Source organism: Dendropsophus ebraccatus, chromosome 12 (genome assembly GCF_027789765.1).
Source record: "Dendropsophus ebraccatus isolate aDenEbr1 chromosome 12, aDenEbr1.pat, whole genome shotgun sequence".
Lineage (NCBI taxonomy): Eukaryota > Metazoa > Chordata > Amphibia > Anura > Hylidae > Dendropsophus > Dendropsophus ebraccatus.
This window is the reverse complement of record NC_091465.1, coordinates 81,230,617-81,253,031: the sequence shown is the minus strand read 5'-3', so window position 1 is coordinate 81,253,031 and position 22,415 is coordinate 81,230,617. Positions and strand designations below refer to the sequence as shown.

The window sequence follows — 22,415 nt, the reverse complement described above, 5'->3', positions numbered from 1 at the left end:
ATTCTCCATTCAGTGCCTCAGGGACCACATGTGGCTCTCAAACCCTTCTGTTCACTACGATTGCCATTGATGTAATACTGTTACCAGAACTTGGTCCTAGGGTCAAAGCCATATCACTAGGTTATACATTTAATGAGGCTACTCCTGTTATAAAAATCAATGCAGGGTTAGAAAAAAGGATCGGCTGTCATATTATAGTTGCTCCATTCTTTCTGATCTGTAAATCAGAATATGAAAACTGGCACAACCATTGATGATCGCGGTAAATATTAGGATTGGTGGATGACTGGATTTTTCTTCTCTTTAGGAAGAAGTTGACAAATAAAAAAGAAGATAACAAGGAGATCAGGGAGAACGACTGCAATGTGATTTATAGCAACACAGGACCGCATCTCTATGTAAGTGGACGATATATATCAGAACCACTTAAAGAAAAAAAAATTCCACGTGTGAACGTAGCCTAAGAGTAGCATAAACGAGTGACAGAGAAGCTGAACAGAATGATGTGTCACTTACATTGTTCTGTGCAGCTGATTCGGAGATATCCTCCTGAATAACATGGACAATAAGTAGTCCTCTGCATTATGTGCATGTGCTCATTTGTCCTGGATATTCATGAGAAACAGAAAACTCTGCCCACCAGATGGTGATTGGCAGTTATCTATCCATGCTGTGTATAGCCAGTCACCTGTCAATCAGCAGTTGGAGGGTGGGGAGAGGGGTGTGGCACAAATTAGGAGAATGTCTCTACAGAATGTTGTAAGTAATATATTGTTCTGTTTAATATTTCTGTTATTACTTTATGTTGGCCTCATTTAGAGCAGCATAAACCTAGTGTCAGATTCCCTAAAAAAGCTGATGACAGGAGCTGGTGACAGACACCAGCCAGGAATTTATCACTGTAAGCCTCAGCCGAGGATACTGTAGCTGTGATTGGTTGCCCCCATTGGGTGCGAGAGGAGATTAGAGCCAGGAGTGCCGAACAGCACCACACCACAATATATACAAAAAAAAAAAAATTATAAAGACAAATTAACTCCTTTATATCCCAATCGTAGCCACTGTCCTCCTGTTGCTGTATCTGATTGTTACCCCTGTCCCCTGTTGCAATATCTAATGTCACCCCTTGTGCTGTACCTGATCTTGGCTCCTGTCCCCTGTTGCAGTATTCGATCGCTGACTGTTCCCCTGTTTCTGTACCTGATCGTGGCTCCTGTCCCCTGTTGCAGTATCCGATGGCCGCCCGTTCCCCTGTTGCTGTACCTGATCAGGGCTTCTGTCCCCTGGTGCTGTGCCTGATCATTGACCTTGTGACTGTACATGATTGTCGCCACTGCTACTGTACTGGAAAAAAAAGTCTGCTAAACTTTTAAGCCCTTCAACATCCAAACAGTAAAAAGCACCTTTACCAAATACCGCCAACATAAAGTAGACATATTGTAAATGTGAATTATCATTTCATTTGTGTTGCGTGACAATCTTTGTTGCGCTCTGAGAATTTCAAACCTTATAAAATGGACATTTTTTTTTTAAAGGTCATTTTATCGACCACAATTTTGCAGTAAAATGAAGTTCATTTTGTAAAAAGAACATTCTCAGAATCACTTTGATAAGTTAATGTTTCATAAAGTTCTTCCAAAAACAGCACCACTCTTGTCCTCAGTTTGAATGTGGGTTTTGCAACTCTGTTCCTCTGAAGTGAATGGAGCTGAAGTGTAATACCGCACGCAACCTAACAACAGGGGTGGCGCTATATTTGCGAAAAAGTAGCTGTGTTTTGTCTAATCATGGATAACCCCTTTAAGATGTTACTGGGACCATATGAAGGACAGATGAGTAAGCATGATTACATCGGAATATTAATTCCCCTTGTCTTTATTGTAGGGTAACAACACAGAAGAGGTGGAGAGCAGCTCTGTCCAGGATGACAGCAATGCCTCTGTATACATGAATGTAGAAGACATGCAGTATGCCGTCATTAATTTCTCTAAGATAAAACCTCATAAAATTCCAGAAAACATTGAAATTGAATATGCGGAAATCAAGAAATAGTTTCTGTACAAGGGTGGACGCTGAGAGCAAGGGCCCCTCTGCATGACAGTACACGGGCCCCTTCATCTTCATTTACTTTGGTGATATCAAAGCTAAATTTGTCATGTCACCGCAGCTTACCAGACTAAAACCCACCTGTCTTGCCGCAATGTAGATTACCCAATGGAAATACAGCTGTGATCTCACAGCAAAATTACATGATACATTGATGGTCCAGTTTTAACAACAGACCTGAACATTTTTAGCTCACTGGAAAAATAAATAAGGGCCTGTTCACGCTGAGCAAAACAGGTGAAAGTTACGAACAGAACTCCGCCCTTTGCTGCGCTCCACTCAAAGAATTGACATGTCAATTCTTTGAGCAGAGAGTGGAAGCACGCAATACATCCCATTGAGACAGAAGGGCAGGCAGGATTCCAAGCGGATTCCGTGGCACAGGTTTGGCTCAGAAGATTCGCCAGTTTTGCTCAGCGTGAACGGGCCCTAAAGAGAAGGAATCACTAGTATTTTTAGGCTACCATTCTGCAGGACCCCTGTGCACTATGTCCCTGCTTGTATATAAACTGGCCACTTCAATGGGACACAGTCAATGCTGTTATCATGTACTATAATGACTATGTCATTGTTATACTATGTATTATCAGTGACTGTACTGTATTTATTTTTGTATTAAAAAAATAATAATAGAATAATATAACCCAATAAACAAACAATCCTAATTTATTACACACCACAAAAACACAATAGACTAGTGTGTGTGTGTGTGTGTGTGTGTGTGTGTGTGTATGTGTGTGTGTGTTCTATTTTTCATAATGCATGTTCTTTACGGTAAAAGAATAATCTATAGAAAAAGTGGGAATGTTTTGAAAAGCAACTTGCTGACTGTTTACCATAACCGAACAATTATGCGTGTACACAGTGACTTGACCAGCAGAATGGTGAGTGCAGCTCTGCAGTATATACAGGATGTAACTAAGGATCAGTACAGGATCAGTAATGTCATGTATGGACACAGTGACCCCACAAGCAGAATAGTGAGTGTAGCTCTGGGGTATAATTCTGGATGTAACTCAGGATCAGTACAGGATCAGTAATGTCATGTATGGACACAGTGACCCCACAAGCAGAATAGTGAGTGCAGCTCTGGGGTATAATACTGAATGTAACTGTACAGGATCAGTAATGTATACACACAGTGACCCCACCAGCAGAATAGTGAGTACAGCTCTGGGGTATAATTCTGGATGTAACGCAGGATCAGTACAAGATCAGTAATGTAATGTATGTACACAGTGACTCCACCAGCAGAATAGTGAGTGCAGCTCTGGAGTATAATACAGGATGTAAGTCAGGATCAGTACAGGATCAGTAATGTAATATACACTCACCGGCCACTTTATTAGGTACACCTGTCCAACTGCACGTTACCACTTAATTTCTAATCAGCCAATCACATGGCGGCAACTCAGTGCATTTAGGCATGTAGACATGGTCAAGACAATCTCCTGCAGTTCAAACCGAGCATCAGTAAGGGGAAGAAAGGTGATTTGAGGGCCTTTGAACGTGGCATGGTTGTTGGTGCCAGAAGGGCTGGTCTGAGTATTTCAGAAACTGCTGATCTACTGGGATTTTCACGCACAACCATCTCTAGGGTTTACAGAGAATGGTCCGAAAAAGAAAAAACATCCAGTGAGCGGCAGTTCTGTGGGCGGAAATGCCTTGTTGATGCCAGAGGTCAGAGGAGAATGGGCAGACTGGTTCCAGCTGATAGAAAGGCAACAGTGACTAAAATAGCCAAACGTTACAACCAGGGGCGTAGCTAATGTCTCATGGGCCCTAGTGCAAGAGGTCAATCTGGGCCCCCCCCCCCTCCACACACACGCACGCACACTATCACCCGCAAAACCACCCCCCATAATTACGACAAAGCTAATATCTCATGCTGTATATAGTTTAATACTTTAAGAGCGTTGTTATTAAGTAAAAGGACAGTAGCATTTTATTTTTAAACTGGAGAGGCCTGGTTACTGGGAGGACACATGGTGGCAGACCTAGGAGCAGGAAATAAATAGTTAGGTCTGCTAATAATAGTGTTGAATTTTTTTTTTCTTTATGTCAGATCTGTACCTTGTGAGAGTCCATACATTGACCTAGATTTATCAATCAGCCCAAGACAAAAATCAAGACACATTTTTGTCTCAGACAGATGGTAACCAATCACAGCCCATTCTGAGGAATGAAAGCTGAGCTGTAATTGGCTGCTATCTGTCTGAAATAAAAACACATCTCATTTTCGTCTCTGACAGATTGATGAATCTTGATCACTATTACAATGTCAGACAGATAATCACCACTACAAGGCCAGCAGTCAGAAAACACTGTTACCTCACTTCTGAACCCTCAAAATAAATTGGCCAATGGCTGCACATCACCTATTACACAGGGCAATGTGCAGTCATTGCCCATTTATATTTTGAAGGGTCAAAAGGGCCACAAGGGTGCAAAATGAATGTGTAAGAGGCGGTGTCCGGGAGAGGAGAAGGCTGGAGCAGGGGTCGGCAGGAGATGCAGCCACTACATCTGCACCGGACTATGAGGTGGTGGGGGCGGCAGGAGTGTGAGGAGGTGGGAGGCCGGGGCCGGCAGGAGACTCCGGAGCAGACACAATGTGGGGGGTTTACAGTCGGCCTGACTCTGACTGGGAGGGGGAGGGGGGCTGTAACCTGCAGATCACAGACAAATCCAGGTCACCGGTAAGCATGCCCTGACACCAGGAATAGTAAAACTACAGCCCCCATCATCCCCCCTGCTGGCTGGTGTCTGTTATATGGCTACAGCCCCCATCATCCCCCCTGCTGGCTGGTGTCTGTTATATGGCTACAGCCCCCATCATCCCCCCTGCTGGCTGGTGTCTGTTATATGGCTACAACCCCCATCATCCCCCCTGCTGGCTGGTGTGTTATATGGCTACAACCCCCATCATCCCCCCTGCTGGCTGGTGTCTGTTATATGGCTACAGCCCCCATCATCCCCCCTGCTGGCTGGTGTGTTATATGGCTACAACCCCCATCATCCCCCCTGCTGGCTTGTGTCTGTTATATGGCTACAACCCCCATCATCCCCCCTGCTGGCTGGTGTGTGTTATATGGCTACAACCCTTATAATCCCCCCTGCTGGCTTGTGTCTGTTACATGGCTACAACCCCCATCATCCCCCCTGCTGGCTGGTGTGTGTTATATGGCTACAGCCCCCATCATCCCCCCTGCTGGCTGGTGTGTGTTATATGGCTACAACCCCCATCATCCCCCCTGCTGGCTGGTGTGTGTTATATGGCTACAACCCCCATCATCCCCCCTGCTGGCTGGTGTGTGTTATATGGCTACAACCCCCATCATCCCCCCTGCTGGCTGGTGTGTGTTATATGGCTACAGCCCCCATCATCCCCCCTGCTGGCTGGTGTCTGTTATATGCCTACAACCCCCATCACCCTCTGATTGTTAAAGTGTTACATGACTACAACCCCCATCCTCCCACCTGATAGCAGTTGTGTGTTACATGACTACAATCCCCATCCCTGGCAGCTGAAGTGTTATTGTCCATACTACCTGTCACTTTCCTGATCACGCACGGTATACCGAGAAAGTGCAGAAACCACCCAATTCAGTACCCCATAAAAACATGGTACTAAATAAAACTACAGATCACAGCACAAAAAATGCCCCTCACCCCCCAGCCAGACAGGCGGAGAGATAAAAAAAGTGAGTCAGAGTTGGGCAAGTTTTTATTTATTTTAAATAATGGGGACTTTATTTTTAAAGTAATAAAATTAGGGAACATAAATTGGTTCGTACTGACCTGAACCTGGGGGAGGGGGGGGGGGTCATTTCTATTCTTATGTTTTTTTTTTTTGTTTTTTTTCCTTAAATATTATTTTTTTAAGTATCGAATTGGTATCGAGCATTGAAAAAAAAAAGTTGGTATCGGTATCGAACTAAAAATTCTGGTATCGTGACATCACTAATTAAAAATTCTACTTACTTTAGTTGTTAATCAGAGATGTCTCGCTGAGTCTTCTTCAGACCAGTGAAAGGTAGTCTAGACTATCTAGCACTTCTCTGAAGAAAAAAAAATAAAAAAATAAAAAAATAATAATATATATATATATATATACACACACACACACACACAAGCATATGTGCCAATGCTGTCCATCCATAGCACTCCCCCTCCTTGTTAGTATTCCCCCAGCCACAGTGTCCCTCCTGCCTTCTCCTCAATATCCCTTCTATAGTGCAATGATCCCCCCCCCCTTCTTGGTACAGTATGTGTCCCTAGTCCCTGCCTACCCCTCCAGCCTTCTAAACACATTGGGGGAGATTTATCAAACATGGTGTAAAGTGAAACAGGCCCAGTTGCCCCTAGCAACCAATCAGATTTCACTTTTCATTCCTCACAGACTCTATGGGAAATGAAAGGTGGAATCTGATTGGTTGCTAGGGGCAACTGAGACAGTCTCACTTTTCACCATGTTTGATAAATCTCCCCCATTATGTCTATGTCCCCATCCCCCATCCACATTATGCACATGTCCCCAGACCCTGCCTATGTCCCCATCCCCCATACACAGTATGCACATGTCCCCAGCTCCTGCCTATGTCCCCATCCCCCATACACAGTATGCACATGTCCCCAGCCCCTATACACAGTATGCACATGTCCCCAGCCCCTATACACAGTATCTCCCCTCAACATTTTAAAAAACATACCTGCGGATGGCCAATGCAGGGGCAGGAAGAATTCTCATGGTAGCTTGTGCCTGGCCCTCCTCCTCTCCAATGATTGGTCGTCAGGAGAAGGGGGGTTGAGCAGAGGAGAGGTGAGCAAACAGCATGCACTGTGGGAACCAGGAAGTGCCAGAGCCTTCCTCTCGGTTCTTATGCGAACAGCAGCTGCAGCAATACACAAGTACCGAGTGAGGCGAGGGGGGGGCCGGGCCCCCCCTGGCTAGGGGCCCGGTCGCGAGCGCGACCTTTGCGACCCCTGTAGCTACGCCACTGGTTACAACCAAGGTAGGCAGAAGAGCATCTCTGAACGCACAGTACGGCCAACTTTGAGGCAGATGGGCTACAGCAGCAGAAGAACGCCCGTTACTAGCATGGTGTACCTAATAAAGTGGCCGGTGAGTGTACTGTATATACACAGTGACAGAGGTAACATATATACTTTATTATTTTCTGTACATATTCATGAGCCGCTGGCAGTGCATCACTGTTACACATAGCGATACGTGGATGGTGTATGATGATATTAGGTCAGGATCAAAAGACACCATCAGTCCATAATCGTTGTCACCAGCTGATCTATCTGCCAAATCGATCTGATTCAGCAGATTATGGATCTGAGTAATGAGGCCCTAAGAGATGTTGTCAAGAGTCGGATGTACACTCATAAAGATGAATAGAGTGGAAACATGCAGTGATTGATTCCCAACCTCATTAAATTGGGAAGACATGAGACGCCCGCTATCATAATCAGTAGGGCTCCCAGCATTGCGGAACACTAAAAAATATTTTTGTTTATTTATTTTATTAGAATAAAACATTCTTCCTTTATTCAAAATTCCATAAAAATTCTAGGATTAGCCATCCCAGCAGTTGACACATCTCCGGTCCGAACTGAAGTTGCAGTATTTGGTGTGAATTCTGGCAGACTGAAATACCAATATAAGAAATTACATGTTCATGACATCACACATTGTATGTAAAATCCTGTGCACTGTCCTTAATTCCTTAATTTCAATGACAGGCTGGCTGGACACAGTATTGCCTGTAGTTACATGGGTTACCTACAGTGTTTTCAGAGGCTGAAATTGCAGAGGAACCTGCCTGTTTAACCCCGTAAAGACAGAGCCATTTTCGATTTTTGCGTTTTAGTTTTTTCCTCCTTGTGCTTAAAAGGCCATAGCACTTGCATTTTTCCACCTAGAGACCCACATGAGCCCTTATTTTTTTGCGTCACTCATTGTACTTTGCAATGACAGGCAGAATTTTTGCATAAAGTATACTGCGAAACCAGAAAAAAAATAAATGTGTGGTGAAATTTTAAAAAAACAAACTCATTTTGTTTATTTGGGGGAAATGTGTTTTTACGCCATTCGCCCTGGGGTAAAACTGACTTGTTATATATGTTCCTCAAGTCGTTACGATTACAATGATATATAACATGTATAACTTTTATTGTATCTGATGGCCTGTAAAAAATTCAAACCATTGTCAACAAATATACGTCACTTAAAATCGCTCCATTCCCAGGCTTATAGCGCTTTTATCCTTTGGTCTATTGGGCTGCATGAGGTGTCATTTTTTGCGCCATGATGTGTTCTTTCTATCGGTACCTTGATTGCGCATATACGACTTTTTGGTCGCTTTTTATTAAATTTTTTCTGGATTTGATGCGACCAAAAATGCGCAATTTTGCACTTTGGGATTTTTTTGCGCTGACGCCGTTTACCGTACGAGATCAGGAATGTGATTAATTATTAGTTCAGGCGATTACGCACGCGGCGATAGCAAACATGTTTATTTATTTATTTACTTTTATTTATAACCTGGGAAAAGGGGGGTGATTCTGACTTTTATTAGAGGAGGGGGCTTTTTATTGACAACAACACTTTTTTTTTTTACTTTTACACTTATACTAGAAGCCCCCCTGGGGTTAGGGTTATTCCCCCTGGGGTTAGGGTTATTCCCCCTGGGGGACTTCTAGTATAAGTGCTTTGATCTCTCATAGAGATCTCTGCAGCATAGATATGTTTCAGAGATCCATGAGATAGGCACTCGTTTGCTTTCGGCTGCTGCAGCCGGAAGTAAACGAGTGCCGAGTCGGGGACGGCGCCATCTTGGAGCGGTCCCCGCAAGGCTTCAGAAACGGAGATCGCTCCTCCGGGATAACGTCCCGGGGAGGCGATCTCCGCCACTAGACACCAGGGATAAGCTGAATCCTGTAATCGGATGCAGCTGTCACGTTTGACAGCTGCATCTGATTACTGTATTAGCGGGCACGGCGATCGGACCGTGCCCGATAATACCTGCGGTCCCGGGCTACGAGCGGCGCGGCCCCGTTCTGAACTCCCTTACCGGCAATAGGGCGTAAATATACGCCCTATGTCGTTAAGAGGTTAAAGTTGAACAAAGAGATGTGTCTGACTGTCTTAAAGAGTCACTGTCATATTTTTTTTTTGGGGGGGGGGGCAGAAATCAATAGTCCAGGTGATTTTAAGAAACTTTGTAATTTGGTTTATTAGGCAAACATGCCATTATCTGCATCTAAAAAGACTTTCTCCCCCCCCCCCCCCTTTTCCATTCATTGCAAAATATCAGGAAATTGTGACTTGTTGCATTAGACACAACCCTGTCTGTTCTATAGAGAGGGGAGGGGGGAGGAGGGAGTTAGTCGGCAATAGAGAGCAGAGATCAAAGGATTACACAACACCGAGGTGGGTGACAGCGGTATCCAGAGGTCTGAGAGGTCAGTGTTGACCGTCAGAGGAGATACTCGGGTGATTAACTGTAGATTAACTCTTTGTTGTCCTGTTTTGGTGCCTCATCTCTCTCCACCCCTCCCCTCTCCATAAGCAAGCCATGAAGATGGGGGGGGGGGGGGGGCTTTTTCGTTTCTTAAAATCGCCTGTACTATTGATTTCCGGAAAAAAAAAAGGGACACTTTAAAATCACCAGTGCAACCAGGCGGTAGGGAAAGCATATATATATAATGCTGGGCTGTATATATAATGGTATGCTGGGCTGTATATACACTCACCGGCCACTTTATTAGGTACACCATGCTAGTAACGGGTGGTCTTCTGCTGCTGTAGCCCATCTGCCTCAAAGTTGGCCGTACTGTGCGTTCAGAGATGCTCTTCTGCCTACCTTGGTTGTAACGCTTGGCTATTTGAGTCACTGTTGCCTTTCTATCAGCTGGAACCAGTCTGCCCATTCTCCTCTGACCTCTGGCATCAACAAGGCATTTCCGCCCACAGAACTGCCGCTCACTGGATGTTTTTTCTTTTTCGGACCATTCTCTGTAAACCCTAGAGATGGTTGTGCGTGAAAATCCCAGTAGATCAGCAGTTTCTGAAATACTCAGACCAGCCCTTCTGGCACCAACAACCATGCCACGTTCAAAGGCCTCAAATCACCTTCCTTCCCCATACTGATGCTCGGTTTGAACTGCAGGAGATTGTCTCGACCATGTCTACATGCCTAAATGCACTGAGTTGCCGCCATGTGATTGGCTGATTAGAAATTAAGTGGTAACGTGCAGTTGGACAGGTGTACCTAATAAAGTGGCCGGTGAGTGTATATATATATGCCTGGTATATACATATATCTATCCTAAGATAATAATAAGGGAAATACTAAAGGACAGAACAGTTGGATCATGGGGGCTTTTTTAGCCGACAATCATTTGTTTCTATGTTTCTATTTAGCAAGATTACAGCGGAAAGCAGCCGTATATGGATGGCTGATAATACATGGGGGCCACTTCATACAAGTGTAATAGAAACACGGAAGTGACTGGATACTCCATCTCGGACAGATTTATCTGTAATATTACTGGAATGAACAGAAAGACAATGATGAAATGAAGGACTTTATGATCATAGCTACAGTTATATGGTTGAGTAATAGTTTTTGTTGCAAGACTAGGCGGATAAGTAGAAGACAAGGGAAGTTTCGCAATTCATTAAGGTTTCGCCTACATTTTACTTGATGTTACCAGCAGTTTACGATCCGGATGTCCACAAGACCCAAGAGAGGACAAGGAGCACCGTGTTATACACAGCGGCAGAGGATGGGCATTACTCTATGTCCTTATAATTCAAGGTAAGAAAACTATGGGAGATTAGGGGGCTGTTAATAATACTGCTGGTTAAATCGTGTAAGGCTTAAAGGGACAATCCAGTCAAAAGTTTTTCTTTTCCCCTCCTTTCAGTATCAGGCTGGTGAGGGTAAACAGCTGCCCCTTCTTAATGGTCACTCAAGAACTGTATCCAGCAGCATTTTAGGAAAAAAGGAAGGCTCCGAAAGTGGGGGAGCCAGGGAGCTGTAAAACAACTTTTTGTTGGGGTGTTGCATAAAATATTAACCCCTTAAGGTCAAAGCCAATTTTCGTTTTTGCCCTGTTGTTTTTTCCACTTTATGTTTAAAAGGCCATAGCACTTGCATTTTTTTCTCCTAGAGACCCACATGAGCCCTTATTTTTTGCGACACCAATTGTACTTTGCATTGACAGACTTTATTTTTCCATAAAATATGCTGCAAAACCGGAAAAAAAAAAACATTTGCGCAGTAAAATGTAAAAATAAAGGAATTTGTTTTCATTTAAGGGAGTTTCGTGTTTACGCCGTTCGCCGTGGGGTAAAACTGACTTGTTATTCAAGTTGTTACGATTAAAACGATATATAATATGTATAACTTTTATATTATCTGATGGCCTGTAAAAAATTCAAACCATTGTTAACAAATATACGTTCCTTAAAATCGCTCCATTCCCAGGCTTATAGCGCTTTTATCCTTTGGTCTATGGGGCTGTATGAGGTGTCATTTTTTGCGCCATGATATGTTCTTTCTATCGGTACCTTGATTGCGCATATGCATTTTTTTGATCGCTTTTTATTACATTTTTTCTGGATTTGATGTGACCAAAAATGCGTAATTTTGCACTTTTGAATTTTTTTGCGCTGACGCCGTTTACCGTGTTCGGGCGATTACGCACGCGGCGATAGCAAATATGTTTATTTATTTATTTATATTTATAAAATGGGAAAAGGGGGGGGGGGGATTTGGACTTTTATTAGGGGAGGGGATTTTTTATTAATAAAAAAACATTTTTACTTTTTTTTTTTTTTTTTTTACATTAACTAGAAGCCCCCCCCGGGGGACTTGCATATACACAGCACTGATCTCTCCATTAGATCGGTGATAGATTGCTTTGGCCTGCTGCAGGTCACAGAAATCTATTGCCGAGCCGGGATCAGTGTCATTGATTGCGACGCTGAGGCCCAGCATGGGCAGAAGGACGGATCTCCCCCCCCCCCCCCCCCCCCCCCCCCCCCCCCCCCGCGATGCAACCCACTAGACACCAGGGACGTGCGGAGCTAAGCAGCTAAATGCAGCTGTCAGGTTTGACAGCTGCATTTAGAGGCTTAATTAGCCGCTGCGGCAACGGGACCCGTGACGGCTAATAGAGGCGCTCCCCGACTGCAGATCACAGCCGGGAGCAGTGCCTTTCAGAGCGGACCCCTCTCTGAACTCTCCCCGCGGCACCATGACGTATCAGATACGTCAGGGGTCGCTAAGGGGTTAAAGATGTTATACTAGCAGAGAGTTATAAAAAAAAAAAGTTTCCTTCGTCATAATCTTATTTCTTATATATCTTGAAAAGCCTTCTAGTGATTTTGTGTAACGCTGACGCATAGGGCAATTTAATTCCCAAAATGAAACCACTATACACTGCTGGGGGAAAAAAGGGGGGGGGGGGGGTCTTGGGGCTCCTGCAATCAGGAAAACTGGGGGCAACTGCCCAGTCTGCGACTCCCTACACTGACCCTTTATTAGTGTGCACACACCCTGGAATTACTTACTGATGAATTATTTCAGCAAAACTAAAATACTCTGCACCCCTCTGCTTGAAAAAAATAAATAAAATCAGATTTTAAAAATTATATTAAAGTACACCAGTTTTTTTCTATGTGACCCTATGTTGTGGCCCTAGCCTTCCTGTATTATATTACCCCACCTTCCTGCAAAATGTGACCCCAGCCTTCCTGTATTATATGACCCCAGCCTTCCTGCATTATGTGACCCCAGCCAGTAGTGGATAGGGGTGTTTCGGGCGGCAGCCCGGGGCCCTGAGCTCCTGGGGGGCCCATGACCACCCAAAAAGACTTACACTTTCAGTGGTGTACTGTCTCCTGGCTACACTTCTGCCATGATTTGCAAAAAATTACAGTTTTTTTAATGGCAATTTTGCACAAATCAGGACATCATGACATTATCTGTCCTGTACTATGAACGCCAGGCTAGTGTTGCCATAGTTACAGTGGGGTGGGGGGGCCCAGGCCTGGTGAACAGCCCGGGGCCTATGGTAAAGTTAATCCGCCCCTGACCCCAGCCTTCCTGCATTATGTGACCCCACCTTCCTGCATTATATGACCCCACCTTCCTGCATCATGTGACCCTAGCCGTCCTGCATTATATGACCCCAGCTCTACTGCATAATGTGACCCTGGCCTGTGGCCTTCCTGCATTATGTGACCCCCACCTTCCTGCATTATGTGACCCCACCTTCCTGCATCATGTGATCCTAGCCGTCCTGCATTATGTGACCCCAGCCTTCCTGCATTATGTGACCCCAGCCTTCCTGCATTATGTGACCCCAGCCTTCCTGCATTATGTGACCCCAGCCTTCCTGTATTATGTGACCCCCACCTTCCTGCATTATGTGACCCCACCTTCCTGCATCATGTGATCCTAGCCGTCCTGCATTATGTGACCCCAGCCTTCCTGCATTATGTGACCCCAGCCTTCCTGCATTATGTGACCCCAGCCTTCCTGCATTATGTGACCCCAGCCTTCCTGTATTATGTGACCCCAGCCTTCCTGCATTATGCGACCCCAGCCTTCCTGCATTATGTGACCCCAGCCTTCCTGTATTATGTGACCCCAGCCTTCCTGCATTATGTGACCCCAGCCTTCCTGTATTATGTGACCCCAGCCTTCCTGTATTATGTGACCCCAGCCTTCCTGTATTATGTGACCCCAGCCTTCCTGTATTATGTGACCCCAGCCTTCCTGCATTATGTGACCCCAGCCTTCCTGTATTATGTGACCCCAGCCTTCCTGCATTATGTGACCCCAGCCTTCCTGCATTATGTGACCCCAGCCTTCCTGCATTGTGACCCCAGCCTTCCTGTATCATGTGACGCTAGCCGTCCTGTATTATTTGACCCCACCTTCCTGCATCATGTGATCCTAGCCGTCCTGCATTATGTGACCCCAGCCTTCCTGCATTATGTGACCCCAGCCTTCCTGCATTATGTGACCCCAGCCTTCCTGCATTGTGACCCCAGCCTTCCTGTATCATGTGACGCTAGCCGTCCTGTATTATGTGACCCTAGCCATCCTGCATTATGTTACCCTATCCTTCCTGTATTATGTGACCCCAGCCCTCCTGCATTGTGTGACCCCAGCCTTCCTGTATTATGTGACCCCAGCCTTCCTGTATTATGTGACCCCAGCCCTCCTGCATTGTGTGACCCCAGCCTTCCTGCATTATGTGACCCTAGCCTTCCTGCATTGTGACCCCAGCCTTCCTGTATCATGTGACCCTAGCCGTCCTGCATTATGTTACCCTATCCTTCCTGCATTATGTGACCCCAGCCTTCCTATATTAGCAGTTCTATTATTTGTTTATTGCAATTGTATATGAATGTTTGCTTAGTTCTATATATTTTACCCCAGCCCCTAGGGAATGCATTTACAGAACACAGAATATGAGGTTTTCAAGAATCTGGAATTTTGTAGATTATTGGACATTCATCTTTACCGCATTTCAACTGTGGATCTGTAAGTATGATCTCTTATCATGTATTAGTGGTTTTGCAAAAACGCCAGCAGCCAGATGTTAGCTAGAGGTAAATGGAAGTTTATGACCGGCCTTCCACACATGCTGTATTTTTGGGGTGCCATACTTCTCTCCTCTCTGGCGTTTTTGAGGCTTTGTGACAGTTTTTCCAAAATGCAGCATGCTGAGGCTGTGGCGTTTTTTTCTCCCATAGACTTCAATAAGATTGTTTGTGCTGTGCGTATGGCATTTTTTTTTCTGCCATTTTTGTCACTTTTTGTTGTCATGTGATAACAGAGGGGAAAAAAATGCAGCACACAAAAACCACCAAAAAGATTATTCACACAAAGTCAAAAACACTACAAAAAATGGCAGAAAAAAAACAATACATGGAAAAAAACACCAAACAAAAAGTGTGTGAGGAGGGTACCCTTATTCCCTCTGAAAACATCCCCACACATAGCGGTGAGAAGTGATCGCTGGAGCGCTGGCTGCACTGTGTCAGGAATCAGTGCCCCACTGGTATAGAAAAAGGGATCAATTTAATAGGAGTAATCTACTGAGCATGTGCGACCATCAGCACTGACAGGAGGTGGCCATTGTGAGAAGGAAACAAACAGCAGGGGGCACCAGCACAAGCATATAACAGCAATATCTAGCACAGGATATAAATAGAGATAAGCGAACCTGGAGCATGCTTGAGTCCATCCGAACCCGAACATTCGGCATTTGATTAGCGGGGGCTGCTGAACTTGGATAAAGCTCTAAGGTTGTCTGGAAAACATGGATACAGCCAATGACTATATCCATGTTTTCCACATAGCCTTAGGGCTTTATCCAAGTTCAGCAGCCACCGCTAATCAAATGCCGAAAGTTCGGGTTCGGATGGACTCAAGCATGCTCCAGGTTCTCTCATCTCTAGGTATAAACATTTCATTGTGGCCTCCTTGCTATCTGCATTTCTCAACCTGCATTATTATCTGAGTACAGGGGCATATGTGACTACAGGGGCATGCCTGCCTACATAGAGTATACCCGGCTAAAAGGGGCATTTGATAGATCTACTGGTTACAGGGTGCATTGATGGCTACAAGGACATGCCTGGCTATAGAGGGAATCATATCTGGTTGTAGGGGGAACATTTCTGGTTGCAGATTATATTTCTGGTTGGGGGGGGGGCATACTTTGTGGCAGGTTATATTCCTGACTGTGGGGGGCATACCTGGCTGCATGGGGCATATGTGACTGTAGGGGGCATACCTGGCTGCATGGGGCATACATGGTTACAGTGGGCATTGTATGTGGCAACAGGAGGCATCCCCAGTTACAGGAAGCATTTTATCTGGCTACGGAAGGCATTAATACTGGGGAGTGGAACATCATTGATGGCTACAGGGGGCATTGCTACTGGAGAAGGGGCATTATTAGGGAAGGAGGCATTGTTACTGGCTGTAGGGGACATTATTATTGGTGAAGAGGGCTAGAATAATGGTAACAGGAGGTACTGCTTCAGGCTACAAAGGGCACTGTATCTGATTATAAGTATTATTATTATTATTATTATTATTATCGAGTTAACAGGGCGTTTGTTTTTGACATTACTCGAACATTATTACTGGGACCTACAGATCAGTCACATTGTTATTTGGATCTGGTCTGGAAATCAAATATCGCCGGAGACTTTATACAGAGCCTATGGCGGCAGAGTGATCTTATTTTTATTTAGTCATTATTTATAACCAATCACATTACTGGGGGTGTTTGACTGGAACATCTAGTGATGTGGGGTACTGGGCTAGAAATGATTGACTAATACTTCTCTAAGTGACTCCGATAGAACATTAACATCTCATTGTCACCACTCTGAAGGGTTAATCCATGGAGACCTATATGAATTGAAATAACAGGTACAATATAATTAAACTTTGTTAAGTTCATGTTAATCATATCGAACCGCTTATTCTTTGAAGTGTACCTGTTGTTTTGTACTGTAGAAAAGGAGATCCAACAGCATCTGTTGATGGGAGCTACGTTTCGACCCTTAGGTCTTTGTCAAGCATGCTTAATAAAGACCCAAGGGTCGAAACGTAGCTCCAATGTACCCTGATATGGGAATAAAAACACTTGATTTCATCAATGGATGCTGTTGGATCTCTTTTTCTACGTATCTCTATGACATGTCAAAAATTTTTCCATGACCCAGTGACACTTTAAGTGCGCACCTTCAACTTTGCTCTACCTATAGTTGTCATCATAACTATAGAAATTCCCAAGATTGTCCCAACTTATCTATAACATGATGTGTAACAAAATATCTTTGTCTATGTATGTTCTCTATTCCTAATACAGATGCCAATTGCCAACTGCCTCCCGGATATAAAATCCAAGTCAATGAAACCATCCGTGTACAGAAAGGTCTATGTGTTCACGTTCCCTGCACGTTCTCTGTGCCCACAGAAATAAGTCTAACCACACACGCTAATGGATACTGGCTTAAAATAAGCAGAGAATCATCTATCGTGGTTGCCTCTCGAGTAAATGGTATATATTACACAAATAGACGCTTCTACCTGATAGGAGATGTGACTAGCGGAGACTGTTCATATTACATAGAAGAACCGCTGGAAGAAGATGAGAGTCTCTACGCTTTCAGAATGGTGGATATTCCAACAAAGTTGACCTATACGGACATCTTTCCTTCTGTGGTTGTGACAGGTGAGTGTAACTATTGTGCTCGTATGTGAAATGCTGGATTACGTGACAGATGTTTCCATAATGTCAACGTGTCTTCAGTAACTTGGAGGCTATGGTGGACGGTCAATGACCATAGATCTGGACTTTTCCAAAAAACTATCAGATAACAGTTGTGTGTTGACTCCCTTTTCAAGATTGTCTACCATGGTTTCTGGATGGAAAGGGCTCATTTATATGCTCCAGGTAGGTAGCTGTTGCAAATTTCTTGATTTGGAATTAAGAAATTCCAAATTTCAAAGTTCTTGTGCTCCTTTAGAAAGCCTTAGACCATAACTAGGGATTTAATGAGTTAAACCAGAAAATTCCCCAAAAGAAGAAGCGACCCACACATAGACAGCTATTTTGAGGGTTTTAATCTCTCACCAGTACAATGTGGAGGAACTTCCTTCTGGGGAAGTTATCTTACTAAATATCCTGTCATATTTTGGGGCTCCTTAAAGGGGTAGTGCGGAGTTTAACATTTATACTTACGTATTTGCTGTCGACCCCGGCCGCCATCTTGGGTCTTCGACGTCATAGTTATGCTCAGCCAATCGCGGCTGAGCAGCTGATGACGCGGCATGAGGGACGGCTTGAGCGGTCCGGCCAGCCTCCCGAAGATGACGCCGTCAACCCAAGATGCCGGCCGGGGTCAACAGCAAATACGTACGTATACCGCACCAGACTTCCGGGTTGGGGGGAAACACAGGGAAGGGGGCCATTCACTTAAATAACACACATTACATTATGTGTGTTTTTTAGGGAATAAATGTTAAACACCGCACTACCCCTTTAAGGGGGAAAAACATGGACTTCTTTACATTCTACCGTAGAGAAAAAGAGATTTGACATAGAGCTTGAAGGGAAGAGCTCTTCATTACATAATACTTCTGAACAGAGTACGGATAAGTAAAAAAAAAAAAAAAGTTGCAGGGTGTTCACCTGTACTTGTTGAGATGGGTCATATTTAGTAACATGTAGAATGTTTCCCATTCAGACATAGTGAATAAAGTCCTGAAATGAACATTTATCTTTATTAGTTAAAATAACATGTTAGTAAGTACATAAAAAATAACAGCTGAATAAAAAAAAACCTCCAGGTGGACAGCCAAGCCATATAGCTGGCCAAAGAGATACCCCCGGTGATATTAAAATAAGAAAGTATTCCTGAGGGCGGTTTACCCATTTTGTCCCTTGAGTCCGTGTGTTGTCGACCATCGGATCAACTAAAGGCATCACAATGCCAGCACTTAGAAGAGGCAAATAAGATGAGAATCTACTCATAAAAAGAAAAATATCTCTTGTAGTTTCTGCTTTCTGCTAAAGACACACAAATCTGTGTGCGAGCCTTTCTCTCTGCCCCCCCCCCCCTTCTCCCTTATGAGTAGGCTGATGTAAACAAGTCCTTATCAGGCTGTATCTGCAACATTGTAGCTTCTTTGTAATGGCGGGAGGGTTAATCTGAGGTCATGTTGCTGGTGAACTCATTGTGATTATCCCTCCTGGCATTACAAAGAAGCTACAATGTTTCAGATAGGGACTCGTTTACATCAGCTGTCTCAAAAGGGAGGGGGGGAGGAAGGGGAGACTGAGAGAAAAGCTCACACACAGATCTTAGTGTTTTCAGCAGAAAGCAGCAGCTCATAACTGGGGGAAGGAGACTGAATAGATAATAACAGGTATGGAAGGAATTCTTATCCTTACTACGAGCAGCAACATATCAAAAGCAGAAATGCTCCCGCACCTGTTCCACCATTACCCTGCCTGTGTTAATGTGTTGAAATAAACCGCTGTAGACTACAAAATCGGGGAGTGCTTCACATTTCCTATCTTCCCTGCTTGTGCCATATCAAAAGTTATGTTTGAGCGGAATACCCTTTGAAACATTACAGTGGCAAAAAACAGAAATGTGATTAAAATATACTTATTGTATTATAGGTAGTTCAGATGTTGGACCAATAGTGACAATCTCTATTATTTGGTAACAGTCTCCAAAACCAGGCTTACATATCCTAGAGGCAAACACTGTGGCAGGTGAATACAGGGATCCTTCCTCTTATCACCGTCACTAAGCTGGAGGAACCCAACTATATTCACTCTTTCTGACTAAGGGCGGGTTCACACTACGGAATTCTCGCAGACAATGTCCGCGGAATTCCGTCAGCTGTCCGCCCGCAGGGGCACGCGCCTTTCCGCCGGCTCCATAGACACCATTCTATGGGCCGGCGTATTCCGCGATCCGCTAAAAGAAGTGACATGACACTTCTTTCAGCGTATAGCGGAATACGCTGGCCCATAGAATAATGTCTATGGGGCCGGCGGAAAGGCGCCCAGATGTGCGGGCGGACAGTTGACGGAATTCCGCGGACATTGTCCACGAGAATTCCGTAGTGTGAACCCGCCCTAATAGAGTGGAACAGGTCCTGATTCTGATGCTCTTGTCTATGTCCAGACCTTTGTGGCTGATTTCCGCTTTCTTCTAGAATATCAGTCAGGCTCAATCTCCAATGAACCTCCAAACACTGAGCTGTTCATATGTGATATCATGTAACCCAATCTGGCACAGGGCATGTTGGTTCTCAATAGCTACATGGGAATATCCCTCCCTTATGGATGATATGCTGCCTCTGCCTCAGCTAGTGTTACATCCCATGACTTTCTTGTTACCTAGTGAAAAACATGGAGCCCCGCTTGCTGTTTTCAGCTTCTCATCTAGCAATTCCTCTTCAGATCCTCTTAAAGGGATCCTTTCTAAAGAAGCCTTATAGTGAATATTCAGCCCAGAATGAAGGTTAAAGGGGTAGATCACAAAAAAAAACAACCTTCTATTAAAAAGTCTTGTGTTCAAGTACTTATCAGCTGCTTTATGTCCTGCAGGAAGTGGTATTCTTTCCAGTCGGGAGAGCAGGAGGTTTTCTATGAGGATTTGCTACTGCTCGGGACAGTTCCTATCATGGACAGAGGTGGCAGCAGAGAACAGTGTGTCAGACTGGAAAGAATACACCGCTTCCTGCATGACATACAACAGCTGATAATTACTGGAAGACTTATAGACTTATAAAAGTAAATTATAAATACTTATAGTAAATTATAATTCCCTGACACCAGTTGGTTTGAGATATATACGGTATATATATATATATATATATATATATATATATATATATAAAAACTTTATTTATTTTTTTATTTTATTTTATTTTTTGTGAACACTTTAAACCTATAGGAAGAATTTTGACCTTCTTTTAAATTTCTGTAGCTCTCACAGATAAGCCAACCATCTCTACCAAAAGGCTCCAGGATGGGAAGGAGGTGACTCTGACCTGCACAAGTCCTGGTAGATGCCGGAATATAATCCCACGGATTTCATGGGCAGGATCCATAACTGGTTCTAGACAGAAGATGTATGATATAAAGCACGGAGATGGCACCAGAACCTTCCATTCCAATATCACCTTTATACCAAGGAAATCGTACAACAAGTCCCCTTTAAACTGCATAGTGACCTTCAAAAATAACCTGGTAACATCGGAGAAGAAGACTCTGAATATTGAATGTAAGTCGGATGCATCATAACATCACTTTACTGGGATTAACAGCTAATACAGGGGTAATACAATGGGTTTATACACTGTATGACTGTGCAATATATAAGACGGAACCTACAGAGGAATTAATGTGTCAAGTGACTACTACATCCTCTTTAGCATCCTCTTCCTGTCTTACTGCTTCTCCTTCATTCTCTACTTTGCTAAGGTTTGAATTAGAAAACAAAAATAGAAAGTTATACAGATTTGTAAAATACTTTTATTTTAAAATCTCAAGCCTTCTAGTACTTATCAGCTGCTGTATGTCCTACTGGACTTGGTGTATTCTCTCCAGTCTGACACAGTGCTCTCTGCTACCACCTCTGTCCATGTCAGGAACTGTCCAGAGCAGCAGCAAATCCCCATAGAAAACCTCTTCTGCTCTGGACAGTTCCTGACATGGACAGAGGTGGCAGCAGAGATCACTGTGTCAGACTGGAGAGAATACACCACTTCATGCAGGACACACAGCAGCTGATAAGTACTGGAAGACTTAAGATTTTTAAATAGAAGTAAATTACAAATCTATATAACTTTCTAACACCAGTCAATTTGAGAAGAGAGAGAGAGAGAGAGAGAGAGAGAGAGAGAGAGAGAGAGAGAGAGAGAGAAAGAGAGAAAGAAAATTAATTCCATGAAGTTCCCCTTTAAGTAAAAAAAAAGAATAAACAGAGTTTTATTGGGGTTGCCAGTCATAAAGATGGTGGGTGATGCTGCACGTCCGGGTATATGGGGTATATGCATTGCAGCAATGTAAAAGTTTGATTATTTTTATTATTATTATTATTATTATTATTATTATTATTTTTACCTTTCCCAGATTCTCCATCTATGAATATCATCATTGAAGGTAAATCGATAATATCAGATCATATGAAGCTGATTCTGTGGAAATTCGGTCTAGTCAATGACTAAGGACATAGGATGAATCAATGTTATATTTACCATCATGAAGGCTGAGGGATGACTGGGGAGCGGTCACAGAGGACATTGTGGTTGTCATTTATCTTTTCCACAAATACTAAAAATACTAGAACTTATGCACTAAAACAGTCAAGAACTCGACAAAAGAGGAAACGCTGACTTACTAGAGATTTTATTGTAGAAAAAGCTATTCTTTAAAGGGGATTTGTCAGCTGTGATTCATGTCCAAACTGCTGACCCTGTTAGATTGGGGAGACACATGGGACCTCTCATATATCTTTCTGAAAATGCTGAAGCTCTGAAGGTTGTAACACCTCCTCGCTCCCCTTCCCATCCCTATCCCCGCTTGATTGACAGCTTCTAGTCCAAAACCCTGCATCCTAATCTTGGTTTGGGGCTGTGCATACAAATTATGCAGAGATCTAGAAACAAGGTTCGGTTTCTAACTGACTGTCAACCAGGGTCAGGGATGGGGTCAGGATATAAAGTAAA

The 22,415-nt window shown here is 43.8% G+C and overlaps 1 protein-coding gene and 1 long non-coding RNA gene across 3 annotated transcripts in view; one reads left to right on the top strand and one right to left on the bottom strand.

Annotated features, from left to right (window-relative positions):
* The window catches only part of LOC138768571 (hemicentin-1-like), a 54,612-nt gene that overhangs the window by 25,741 nt on the left and 6,456 nt on the right, over positions 1 to 22,415 (top strand). The window contains exons 8-14 of one of the 2 annotated variants that reach the window (XM_069946484.1): positions 308 to 398; positions 1,885 to 1,967; positions 10,837 to 10,937; positions 14,577 to 14,681; positions 17,029 to 17,394; positions 20,672 to 20,968; positions 21,820 to 21,849. In XM_069946484.1, coding sequence (XP_069802585.1) covers positions 308 to 398; positions 1,885 to 1,967; positions 10,837 to 10,937; positions 14,577 to 14,681; positions 17,029 to 17,394; positions 20,672 to 20,968; positions 21,820 to 21,849 — 1,073 coding nt within the window. Of the gene's footprint in view, positions 1 to 307; positions 399 to 1,884; positions 1,968 to 10,833; positions 10,938 to 14,576; positions 14,682 to 17,028; positions 17,395 to 20,671; positions 20,969 to 21,819; positions 21,850 to 22,415 lie in introns of both variants that reach the window. The other variant, XM_069946483.1, reaches the window with a different exon arrangement.
* Positions 3,990 to 6,488, bottom strand: LOC138768866 (uncharacterized). The gene is made up of 3 exons (XR_011359171.1): positions 6,399 to 6,488; positions 6,091 to 6,167; positions 3,990 to 4,103 (listed from the first exon to the last, which is right to left on the bottom strand). It is a non-coding gene; the product is annotated as an uncharacterized lncRNA (long non-coding RNA).